This window comes from Corvus moneduloides, chromosome 23 (assembly GCF_009650955.1).
Source record: "Corvus moneduloides isolate bCorMon1 chromosome 23, bCorMon1.pri, whole genome shotgun sequence".
Lineage (NCBI taxonomy): Eukaryota > Metazoa > Chordata > Aves > Passeriformes > Corvidae > Corvus > Corvus moneduloides.
In genome coordinates, this window is record NC_045498.1 from 6,710,962 (window position 1) to 6,723,201 (window position 12,240).

At 50.9% G+C, this 12,240-nt stretch overlaps 1 protein-coding gene across 9 annotated transcripts in view; it reads left to right on the top strand.

Annotated features, from left to right (window-relative positions):
• RPS6KA1 (ribosomal protein S6 kinase A1) overlaps positions 1-8,997 on the top strand; it is a 35,475-nt gene extending 26,478 nt beyond the window's left edge. For 3 of the 9 annotated variants that reach the window (XM_032132241.1, XM_032132248.1, XM_032132247.1), the window contains 14 exons: positions 575-645; positions 873-961; positions 1,175-1,239; positions 2,151-2,253; positions 2,721-2,848; positions 3,301-3,426; positions 3,943-4,032; positions 4,487-4,645; positions 4,867-5,028; positions 5,335-5,411; positions 5,525-5,642; positions 6,022-6,159; positions 6,425-6,543; positions 8,201-8,997. In XM_032132241.1, the coding sequence (XP_031988132.1) occupies positions 575-645; positions 873-961; positions 1,175-1,239; positions 2,151-2,253; positions 2,721-2,848; positions 3,301-3,426; positions 3,943-4,032; positions 4,487-4,645; positions 4,867-5,028; positions 5,335-5,411; positions 5,525-5,642; positions 6,022-6,159; positions 6,425-6,543; positions 8,201-8,222 (1,467 nt within the window). In that variant the 3' untranslated portion in view covers positions 8,223-8,997. Of the gene's footprint in view, positions 1-574; positions 646-872; positions 962-1,174; positions 1,240-2,150; positions 2,254-2,720; positions 2,849-3,300; positions 3,427-3,942; positions 4,033-4,486; positions 4,646-4,866; positions 5,029-5,334; positions 5,412-5,524; positions 5,643-6,021; positions 6,160-6,424 lie in introns of all 9 variants that reach the window. The other 6 variants (XM_032132244.1, XM_032132249.1, XM_032132250.1 and 3 more) reach the window with 4 other exon arrangements.
• The last annotated feature ends 3,243 nt before the right edge of the window (positions 8,998-12,240 follow it).

Genomic DNA, 12,240 nt, shown 5'->3' on the forward strand with positions numbered 1-12,240 from the left:
GGGTGTGAGGGGTATGCGGGGTGTGTGGGGGTGTCCGTGGGATGCATGGGGGTGTCTGTGGGGGTGTCCGTGGGATGCATGGGGGTGTCTGTGGGGGTGTCCGTGGGATGCATGGGGGTGTCTGTGGGGTGTCTGTGGGATGCATGGGGGTGTCTGTGGGGTGCCTGTGGGATGCATGGGGGTGTCTGTGGGGTGTCTGTGGGATGCATGGGGGTGTCTGTGGGGTGCCTGGGGGTGTCTGTGGGGTGCCTGTGGGATGCATGGGGGTGTCTGTGGGGTGTCTGTGGGGTGCCTGGGGGTGTCCGTGTCCCCCGCAGCACCGGGCCATCGCTGTCAGCGCAGATCTGGTGCCACCGTCTGGCAGCCGCTGGAGCCCAGGGCTCCGGCAGGAGCAGGCGCTGGCCTGGACACGTTCCCCTGCAAACCCCGTGAGCCAAGCTGCTGCTGGGAACACACGGTGCCTGTGAGCTCTGTCAGAGCCAGGCTTGAGACCCCTCACAAGCAGGAAGGGGCAACCCTGTGCAACCCTGAGCCTTGCTCAGACATGACCCCGCTTCTTCTCTTTTCCTCCCAGTTTGAAATGCTCACGGGGTCACTGCCCTTCCAGGGGAAGGACCGTAAGGAGACAATGACCCTCATTCTCAAGTAAGAGCAGTTTCTCTCTCCTTTCTGCACAGGACGGGTGTTGCAATTTGGGGGCTCTTGCAATGTTGTGGCATTTTTTGGCAAGTGGTGCCACATCAGCAGTCAGTTTGAAGGGTGCAGTGTAAATGCCAGAGAGATGATTGTGCATTTTGGGGGTGGAGGTGCTGCAGTCGCCTTGTGGGTTGACTTCTTCAAACCTGCAGCTGATTGCATAACTTCCTCCCCAGAGCGAAGCTGGGCATGCCACAGTTCCTGAGCACTGAGGCTCAGAGCCTCCTGCGAGCCCTTTTCAAAAGGAATCCGGCCAACAGATTAGGTAAGACCTTTTTTTTTGTTTGTTTCTGAATGTCCCTGATGCCGTAAGGGGCCTCTCGCGCTGGGTCAGCAGCGTGCTCACACCTGTGCTGGGCCAGGGCACTCAGGTGATCCCAGCCAGGTTCTCTGTCACACCTGGCTGTGCTGCATCCCTGGCTGTCCCCTTTGCCTTGGTGGGGGTTCAGCACAACGTGATCCGTGGTGCCTCTTGCAGGGTCTGGGCCAGACGGGGCAGAGGAGATCAAGCGCCACCCTTTCTACTCCACCATCGACTGGAACGTGAGTATCAGAAAGAGCAAATTTCTGCACCACTCAGCACCAGTCACACAGTTCTGGCAGCAGGAACAGCACAGTCCTGATGCTTGGCCAGCTATGGGAGAGCCACCAGCTCCTGTCCCCATCCACTCCAATAACCCTTCCCAAAACTAAAATTCTCTCTGTTTTGTAACTGTCTCATACCTGGGCTGCCTGTCACCACACCTCTCACATTTTCCTTGAGGTTTGGCACAACAAGGATTGTCTTGCACAAAGTGGGAAGGAATTGGGGAAACATTCCTGGCAAGGAGATCAGGGCAATCACTGAATTGGCATTTCCCAACTGTTTCTGGCCAACTCCCACCTTACTGTGTAGTTGTGTTCTTCCCTGTTCTCTCTTACTTGGAAAGAGTTTTGAAGTCTAGTGCTTCCAAGGCCCCCAACAAGCTGCAAGATCGACCTTCCAGGATTGCCAGTAAAGCTTTTTTCCAATTTTTGCTTCAAGAAGCAATTAAAAAAGGCACTTGGAGTTTTGGGTTATGAATATCCTGCTGGGGCATCTCCCAGCCATCCCTTGGGAAATACGTGTCAGCAAAGCCCTAAAGGGAGTTAGGAGGAGATGGAAGAGTCTGTTGAGAGAAATACTTTACGGATACTGTGTTTGGAGTGGGGGCAAGTTGCCTACAGAAAATTTTTCTTGACTTAATATATGGTAGAACTTGTAGTGTTTCTTCGCAAACTGACTCAAAAACACCCAACCAGCTAAAAAGTCCTCCCTCAGGCTGCCGAGCTGTAGCGAAATGCTAAGCCACAGAGTTTCACAAAATCTCTTCCTGGCCCTCATTCTTCACCAGCCTTTGCACCCTTTGGAGAAGGTGCCTGTGGGAGCACTTCCCAGCTGTTTTTGCAGCTGTGTTTTGGTTTTTGTTTTGCAGAAGCTGTACCGCAGGGAAATCAAACCCCCCTTCAAGCCCGCAGTGGGTCAGCCAGATGACACCTTTTATTTTGACACAGAATTCACATCACGGACACCAAAAGGTTTGTATGACTTGAGGCAAAGCCCAAGTTTCCTGTGTGAGATGTCTCTGTGGCTTCACACCGGGGAGTATCCGGTGCCAGCAGGATAAGGTTTCTGCACAGGGAAGGTTCAGGTTGGATATCGGAAATTTCTTCTCCCCAAAGGGTTGTCAGTCCCTGGCCCAGGCTGCCCAAGGTAGTGGTGCAGTCACCATCCCTGCAGGAGTTTAAAAGCCATGTGGATGTGGCACTTGGGGACATGGTTTCGTGGTAGCCTTGGCAGTGCTGGGGGAATGGTTGGACTCACTGATCTTAGAGAGCTTTTCCAGCCTGGACAATTCCATGATTCTCTGTGGGATTCTGTGATTCTCTGTGCTGCTGGTGTGGCTCCCATCTCAAATAAATTACAGGAGCGTAGCTCCTGGGAGTGAGGGGGAGGCTTCTGCTCCTCAGGCCCTCCTCAAGCTGTCTCTCAACTCCTGCTGCAGATTCCCCGGGTGTCCCCCCGAGTGCAGGGGCCCATCAGCTCTTCCGAGGCTTCAGTTTCGTGGCGACCGGGTTGATGGAGGATGGTAAAGTGAAACCTGCCCAGCCACCCCTGCATTCGGTTGTGCAGGTAAGGAATGGGGGCAGAGGAACAGCTCTTTGGAGGTGCAGGAATGCTCCAGGTCTGCAGGACCTCTGCACCACCTGGAGCCTGAGGCAGTTCTCTTTGGAATTCTTGCCTCCTGTTGTTCTTTCATCACCACTGACTGTCACATTGTGCACAGGCTGTCAGGGCAGTGTGGGGCTGTGGCTTTGCTGTCCCCAGGTGGATCTGTGCTGCTGAGTCTGTAAATGCCTGTGGCCTGGAGGTGCCACCTAAAGGCACCGTGCTCGGTGCAGGCAGCGTTGGCTCACTGACCTATATCTGCCTTGTTCTGCTCTCCTCCCGCTCCCCACCAGGAGGAGAAGCTGTGGGATGTAGCAGACAGTCTGACAGCTCTTTCTGTGCTCCAGTTAACTCATCACATTGCACAAACCCTTCCCTGGACCCTCCTAGCTCAGCTCTCCTTTGTGCTCTGGCAGCAGCTGCATGGCAAGAACGTCCAGTTCAGCGATGGGTACGTGGTGAAGGAGGCCATCGGCGTCGGCTCCTACTCCGTCTGCAAACGCTGCATCCACAAGGCCACCAACATGGAGTACGCAGTCAAGGTCTGGGATCTGCCCTCCCAACTGAGCTCCCCGGTTACATCTTTGCCCAGAGCAGCTGTGGCTGCCCCATCCCTGCAAGTGTCCAAGGCCAGGCTGGATGGGGATTGGAGCAACCTGGGATAGAGGAAGGTGTCCCTGCCCATGGCAGGGGATGGAACAGGATGAGCTTTAGGCTCATCTAGGATCTAAAAGGACAATTTCTGTGCTGCTCTGCATGTACCTGCACTTCCCTAGGAACAGCAGAGAAGCAGTGTCCTCCTCCCTCAGAGGGAGGAGAGCATCTCATCTTCCTGTGCAAAGCTGTGGCTACATCAGGTCTTAAAAAAAGACATAAAATTTTGTGGGTTGAGGACACAGAACTGATGAAGCAACGAAAGGATTTTTAGAGCTAAAGAGATCAGGGGACAGGGAGTGGATACAGCACAGGAGCTCTGCAGGGCTCCAAACTCAGCTTGTGTGCTTTGTCCTGGCACCTTCCCTAGCCGTGGTGGCTGAAGTGTGTCCCTACTCTTGCAGGTGATTGACAAGAGCAAGCGAGACCCTTCTGAGGAGATTGAGATCCTGCTGCGGTATGGGCAGCACCCAAACATCATCACCCTGAAAGACGTGAGTGTGGCTTGAGAGACTTCCCTGTGCCTTGGTTTAGGAAGTGCAGGCTCGGGGGGCAGAGTTTGGCCCCAGCAGGGGCAGCCCAGTGACCCAGCTCCATGTGTTGCTCTGTTTCTCTGTCAGGAAAGGTTCTTCCCCCAGAGGGAGCTGGGCACTGCCCAGGCTCCCCAGGGAATGGGCACGGCCCCGAGGCTGCCAGAGCTCCAGGAGCGTTTGGGCAGCGCTGCCAGGGATGCCCAGGGTGGGGTTGTTGGGGTGTCTGTGCAGGGCCAGGAGTTGGATCAATGATCCTTGTGGGTCCCTTCTAGGTTGGGATATTCCATGATTCTGGGGTGGGGAAGCATCTCCAGAGCCACCTCTGCTGCTCCCTGTCTGCTCCTTGGAGATGGAAGTACAAAAGGGAAGCTCTGGAAGCACATTTTGATTACCCCATCCATATTTTCTTTGGCAGGTGTACGATGATGGGAAGTATGTGTACCTGGTGACAGAGCTCATGAGGGGAGGGGAGCTGCTGGATAAAATCCTCAGACAGAAATTTTTCTCGGAGAGAGAAGCCAGTTCAGTCCTGCACATGATCTGTAAAACAGTGGAGTATCTGCATTCCCAAGGGGTGAGTGTGGTCATGACTGTTTTCCTGGGAAGTTCTCTGGCATTACACTGCGCTCCCTCTCCTTCGGGGGGTAACTCTGCCCATCAGGACAATTATTTCTTGCTGGTGTTGCTCTCTTGGCAAAGCAGATGTGGGGCCAGAGCAGGGGTTGGGTGACCTCAGGCAGCTTTCAGACCTTTATCTACTCGGGGTACGAGCACAGTCCTTTCTTGGCTCCACAGGTGGTTCACAGGGACCTGAAGCCCAGCAATATCCTCTATGTGGATAAATCAGGGAACCCTGAGAGCATCCGAATTTGTGACTTCGGCTTTGCCAAGCAGCTCAGGGCTGAGAACGGGCTCCTCATGACCCCCTGTTACACAGCAAACTTCGTGGCACCCGAGGTGAGCACCTTACTGACCTGAGACCCTTCAGCAGCCCTCTTGTCCTTCCCCTAACCTGTGCTCCCACTTGGCACAGTGGGTCTGCCCTGTTCCCATCTCCAGCCCGCCCTGGAAGAGGCAATTACAGAAATACCACTTGTAGTAATGAATCTATTTTGAATCCTGATCTTTTAGTCCCAGACTTTGCTGTTCTGTCGAGTTCTGGAAGCTTTGCATATGGACTGCACCCAGGTCAAGCCCCTCTTCTGAAATGGGCTCAATGGCAGGAATCAAACACGCTTTTTTCCCTTTGCTTGTTGTGTTCAGGTCTTGAAACGCCAAGGCTACGACGAGGGCTGTGACATCTGGAGCCTGGGGGTCCTGCTGTACACGATGCTGGCAGGGTAAGGCAGTGGTGGGGCTGTGATCCCCCTGTCCCCGGTGTGCTCTGTGGGGACAGCTGCACCTCTCCTCCTGCCTGGGTCAGTAAATCCAGGGCTCTCTCCTCTCTCCCCAGCTGCACTCCCTTTGCAAATGGTCCCAGTGACACTCCAGAAGAGATCCTGACCCGGATAGGAGGGGGGAAGTTCTCCATCAGTGGAGGCAATTGGGACACTATTTCTGACATGGCCAAGGTAGGGTTCGATATTTGTGTTACTCAGGGGTTGGGGTTGCTGTGAGGAAAATTTAGAGCAGGTTGGGGAGGGAGCACACAAGAGAGAGAAGAAAACCTGCAGCTTCTACCCCCACATGTCCCTCACAGCAGCTTTGTTTTAGCTCTGGCTGTGGATATTTGCATGGAAAACCAACCTCGTGCTTGACCCTTGTGGGGTTTGCTCTGTGTTATACCCCCCAGGCCTGCCAAAAACATGTTTCATACAAAAAGACATTAATGTCTGGGGACTTTAAACTTGGCCTCTGCATTTAAATCCTAATCTGGGGGTGGACAGGTGGGTTTATTGCATTTAAAGTATGAAATCTTCTAAAGTCTGATTTTCCAAACAATGCCTGTAGGATCTGGTATCAAAGATGCTCCATGTAGATCCTCACCAGCGTCTCACAGCCAAGCAGGTCCTGCAGCATCCGTGGATAACCCAGAAGGACAGTTTACCCCAGAGCCAGCTCAATCACCAGGACATTCAGCTTGTAAAGGTACAAAACCTGGAGTGGGAAAGCAGGATGGAAATTTGGAGAGGTGTGGGCCAGGGCAGGCAGTACAGACAAGCTGGAGTTTTTGGGATAAAAGAAAGGAGAGATTCTTTAACAGCATGTCAGTGCAGGAGGGAGACTCACAGAAATAAGAAAGATGCTCCTGGCTTTGTTTGTGGGTCTGGCTGCTCTAGTCCCCTGTCTTGTAAAGCCACGAGCCTGAAGTAGCTCTCATGCACCTGAGTGACTCCTCTGTGCCTCTCTCCAGGGTGCCATGGCTGCCACGTACTCGGCACTGAACAGCTCCAAGCCAAGCCCTCAGCTGAAGCCCATTGAATCCTCCATCCTGGCACAGAGGCGCGTGAAGAAGCTCCCCTCCACCACCCTGTGAGGCCCCACGGTGCAGGAACACCCCAGATTTTGCACACCTATGGAAGAGGGGGACAGGGGATGGGCAGGGTCTGCACAAGGGCTCCCTTGGGGGCTTGCTCTTAAAAGGCCAAGTGCCTTCCTGCTCCTGAAAGACTGGCTCCTCCTCGTGTGGACTGATCTTTGCTGAGAGAACTTCACTGTAAAACTTTTTTGAAGTGTAAATTGTTGATTTTTAAAGACATCCATCTGTGTATATGAGAACTAGAATGTATAACTGATGTCAAGTGGCACTAAAAAGCAGCTCTGATTCACCCTTCCCTGTGTAGGGCCAGGTATTTGTTGTCGCTACAGCATTCCTTGGCACTGATCCTCTCCAACTCCACTGCATCTGGAAGACTGTGTCACACTTGGGGTTTAGGCTTTGGGGCTTTTCCTCCCTTGAACCTTTGGATGTGTTTCCCAAAGCCAGCCCTGCAGGCTCCCAGCCAGCAGCACTCGTGTCCATGAAGGACATCCCTCCCCTCCATGTCCTGTGTGTTTGTTCCATGTCAGGTGGATTTTGCAGCCTCCATTTCTCCCTCTCTCCCGTGTTCCTCCAGCCCAGTCAGCAGCTCAGATCTCTGAACAAAATAAACCACGGTTTTTCCAAGCCCTCCCGTAGATGCTCGGCAGGCCAGGACACCTCCTGGGTTTGGCTCATTCCTTCCCTCTGCCCTACCACCTCCATGTTCTCCCATCACTGGGGAGTTTGTCGCCTGTGCAGGGGGGGATGACAACAGAACCTCCTCCTTGGAAAGCCAAGGCTTTGGGCTGGCTCTGGCTGCTGCTTTTACCATGTGGGGTTTTCCTTCCCCTCAGCAGGAACCTCTGAACCAAACCACCCTTTATTTTTTTAATTTAACTTTGTTCTACAGCCGGTAACTCAGGGTTTCTTTCTGACTCATACAATAAACATGTCATTCAGGTGACGTCCTGTTACTGACTGACTGTGAGCTGCTGAGCCAGCGACCCCGGGCGTTCCCCGGTCACTTCCCGGTCTTTCCCCGGTTGTTCCTCCCTGCTATGCAGGGGCAGTGCTCCTCGTCTGCCTTCTGGAAAAGCTGCAAAGCTTTTTACCAGGCCCTGAAAGCCAGCAGTGCTGCTTAGGGCTGCCTCTCATGCCACCTTCTCTCAGGTGCAACCCCTCACTCCGCAGTGGGAGGTGAACCAGTCCTGGAATGAGGCAGGAACCAACAGGAATGGTGGCAGCATCCGGAGGGGAATTTCTTACTCTCAGGACATTTCTGTGCTTATAGAAACCACCACTTGGAGACAAACTGTGCCAGAAATAAATGCCCACCCCATTTTGACCTGCAGGGAATTGCTGGAGCTCCATGGTGGAAGTTTCTGGGAGCAGCAGGATTGCTACTAGGGCTGCAAACAGAGCTCAAGGATGTGACTGGAACCAGCAAAAGTTCTCATGTGAATTTCTGCTACTTTTAGCTGATTATGCCACAAGAGAGGAAACTTTCTTTTTGTTCAATCCCAGTAGGCTCTAAAATGGACAATTCCATAAAAAGAATTATCTGAGATACACAGTGCTCTTCTCCTCTACCCTCATCCAAGCAGGTCCGGTGAGCAGCCAGTGAGAAGAAATAGTCACATTTTTTTTCTTTCTTTATTCCAAGTGCAGCCTGAGTGTCCAGTGCTTCTGAGAGGAGGAGGCCAGCACCAGTCCACAGTGGATCTTCTTACTGGCATTGCCACCAACCCCAGCAGAGAGGGATTTAATGTTTTGCTGAGATTTGAGGAGGGGGACACTCCACCATCCGAAATGCCTTCCTTAAAAATATTTGTGGCATGATGTTCCCTACAACTCCACAGTGACTCTTGTACCAGTGCTGTGCAAATTTTAGGTACCTGCAACCAATACAATCATTACAAACATTTTTCTGTAGCTGTCCCTTTGGTACTTTTGGGTGTTGCAAGAACCTCTTCAGATTTTCAGAATATTTCCTACATTGTGTTTTGAGGGAGGGTCTGGAGTGGTGGATGGGGTTGGATGTCAACCCTCCCTGTGATGTGCTGGTGTGAGGCCCGCTGGGGACAACTCAGAGGTGTGGGGGACAACCAGGTGCAGATCAGTGTGGGTGCAGGGAGAGCAGCCCTTGGCTGCTGCAGGTTCTGCCTGGCCATGAGACGATACCTGGGGTGTCAGACCCCAAAACCAGGAGCATCAAACCCCTCCTGGAGTCTCCAATCAGAAGAACTTTGTGTTCGGTGCAGCTGTAGCTTCTGAAACCCCCATCCCCTTGGAGAGCAGAGGGAACAAGAAGGGCTACACCTTCCTCTCCAGGGGGCTTTTAACCACATTGTTCTGAGTGATCAATAAGTAAAAATAAGTCTTGCTTTTTAGTTCCAGATCAACCAAGTGCTGTTACTTTTTTAATTCCAGTGCTCAATAAAAATGGACTTGTTGAACTTTCTGTATATGAGAGCTATAAGTGTTCGTGATGGGTTGGGCTCTCTCCTTCCTTTTCTGGTTTTGTCCTGACCTTTGCCAAAATACTGTTGTCACATTAACTGAAATTGCATTATTTGAGGTGAAAGCTGGGTATCTAATGCCTGTTGGGGGGTGAGAGACCAAGTGATTTGCTCTCACGAGGGTTTGGGGTCATTCAGCTTTAACTTGGGACGAAGAGGATACAGAGGATATCACAAATTATCTTGGTTTTAAAAGGGGCAAAAATGGATTTAACTTCCATACATAAGGACATCTTTACAAGGAAAGCTACTTCTGTTAGTTCAGGTGTTTAATAGTGGATTTGACCTTTAAGCTTTTGTCCTGTAGGTCTGAATGAAAGCTCAAGGGAGCAGAAATCCCGGAATCCAGCCTCAGAGTGCTGAGTCTACCTGGAAATAACCTGTGCAGAAAGAGCATATTGATCTAAAGTCAAGGAGTCCGAAAATAATATTGAACAGCTCTATATAATACTGTTTCTGTATAATAAAGGTTAAATTTTCCTATTTGGGGGCATAAGTCAGCCATTTTTCTGTTGTAAGGGGCTGACCCAGCTGAGAGGTTTCCCTTCTTCCCACTGTGTAGCTGTGCCTTCCCCTTACCGACCTCTGTCAAATTTGCCAGAGCATCAATAAATGTCTTTTGGCCTGAGAAATATTCCCATCAAGGTTCAGTTTAAAACCGAAGGCCAGCAGCTTTCCCAGCAATCATTTTCTCTTTCTTTTTCATAGTGAAACTTCACTGAGAAACCGCTCGGTGGTTTTAACTTTTTAAACTTTCATGCAAATCCCTTTCCGAGTTCCCACCTCTGAGTTAGTCCATGTAATTATTTTTTCTGCATCTCTAGGCACTGGTGGATGGTGAACTGTGCAGCTGGAAGCCTCCTGGGTGCCATCACCTCTTCGTGGTGGCCACGGCCCCTTCCCAAGGCTGCGGGAGGCTTCGGAAGTACTCGGTGACTGTGAGTGAGTTCCACGGGATGTGGGGTGGATGCTGCGCTTTCATGGAATATTCAACAATTTAATCCCTCTTTTAAGGCAAAGAAAACATTTAAAATATTTCAAGGTCTTCTTTTGGCAGTACATGGGGGCTCTGAATAAAACCTTCACTCACGCCAGGGAAGCCGCAGGTCCGCTGCCACTCCATTCCTTGCCTCTGGTTATTAAAACATCAAGCTGTCTTAGTGCCTCAGCTCAGCCGAGGCGCTGCCTCCCTCCCTTTGTGTGCCACTGAACACCTGCCATTAATACTAATTCGACTCCGGAGGGAAACTCCCTTTCAGATATGCTTGTCTGAAAATAAATTGACATGTAAAAGGTCTCTTTTGTCGCGAAGTGCAGGGAAAGTGCCAGGGTGAAGAGCCGATCGCTCACAAAAGGAGCCACTGACTCTTTAAATGATGTGTGGAGGGGGTGAGAAATGTGAGAGGTGGGGGCTGATGTTGTAACTGGGCTGATTGGATCAGACTGGAGAAGGATCCCAGAGCTGCCCCTCTGGTGTTAGATTTTGAGAGTTTGGGTGATTTTTGTCAAACCCCTCCCTTGTCTGTGGGGGTGGGGGGGCGGGGGGGTGGTGCCGTGAATGGCCTTTGGAGACGCCTTTGGAGAATAGTCTTTTTGTTTTAGAAAAAATTGTTGTTATTACAAGTATCTGCAACCAAAACTAAGAGCAGTAGTGGTGAGCCCTTCAATTCAGATGTGTAATGAACTCTAGGGCTCTGTTGTTTTTCCTGGGACAAAGGTTTGTATCTCTTTCAATTAGGAAGCAGCAGAAGAATCCTTGGTTAGACTGTTTATTCTGTCCTACAGGCAGCAGTGTGAGCCAGCAGAAGGTCAATATTTTTATTTTTAATCGAAAGAATGATTTGCTTTGAGTTCCTCATACCCCGGGGAGACCATGGCTCTCTCCTATGAAAACGTTTTTAAGTCGGTTCTTTGGGCCAAGCTTTGGAGAGATTGACACTGCTTGAAATTTGTGTTGGTGCTGAAACGACACAGCCCCATGGCTGCGGATGAAAATTGAAGTGTTGTGGTGTGGACCTGACATTCAGCTGCTGCTCACTGAGTTTCTGCTTCCTCTAGCGAAGAAATAATTCACTTCATAATGAAGATCAAGTCAAAATATGTTCAGGGCTTGAAATAAGAAAAAAAAGGAATTGTGGCAATTACAGAAACGTTCCAGATTCGCTGGTGTCGCGCCTGGTTTATCAAACAAGCTCTCGGCGCTGCTGAGCTCCAATGCCATCTTCCTTTTAAACAGCAGATGGTGTTAGAAACCTGTAACAGGTGGAAGCTCTCCAGTTTTATGGGAGAGATCAGAAGTAGCAGCAGTTTTTGTTTCCCAAGGGGTAGTTCCTTCCCGAGCTGAACAGCAAGCTGGCCCTTTGCTTGGAGTTATTACAGAGGAGAAAACTTCTGAATCATACATATTCATATGTATGAAAGTGATCCTGATTTCACTTATTCTGGTTGTAATAAAAGGAACCTGGTGACGGCCTCCATAACCCTCTGCTAGCAGCTCTAAAAGAGAGATGTAGTGGGGGAAATGGGCTCCATTTGCTGGTGTGCCTTAAAATCCGGCTCCAATCTGCCGACTGGATCTGATCTATTGGTTCCTTGTCTATAACAGCACTTCGCATGCTTAAAGTGTTTTATAAACATTTAATTACCGCAGCTTTTGACTCAAAGCCAGGAATCTCTCATTCATCTGCTGCTTGTGAGGGTTGTGAAAATGATATTCAAATCATAGAATTACAGGAAGGGCTGAGTTCAAACCCCAGCTAAAGCACCGAGGGTTAAACCCCTGCATTGCTGGGATCCGTGAGCGCCGCTCGTCCGCAGGGCCACGTTTCCAAAGGGAGCGACTCCAGCAGGGGAAATGGAAACGTGGCTTGGAATGCGGAGAGATCTGAGGGTCTGTCAGTACCCCAGGACACAGAGCTGCATTTTAATCATGTTAGGGAAACGAGATGCTAAATTCTGTCAGCTGGTGCGGTAGGAACTTCTGAGGCAGGCGGGGAGTGTGGCTCTGTCTAGACCAGAGCCGTGTTTGATCCCCCAGCCCTGGCATATTTGTTAAAAGTCGCTTTTTTCCCACCCACCAAACCACTTGGAATTTTTACATGTCTGCTCCACCCCAACTTCCAGCTCTATTTCTAAAAAGGGGAAGCCCCCAGGAGTCATGGGGGTTGTGACACCAAGTGGAAGCAGCAA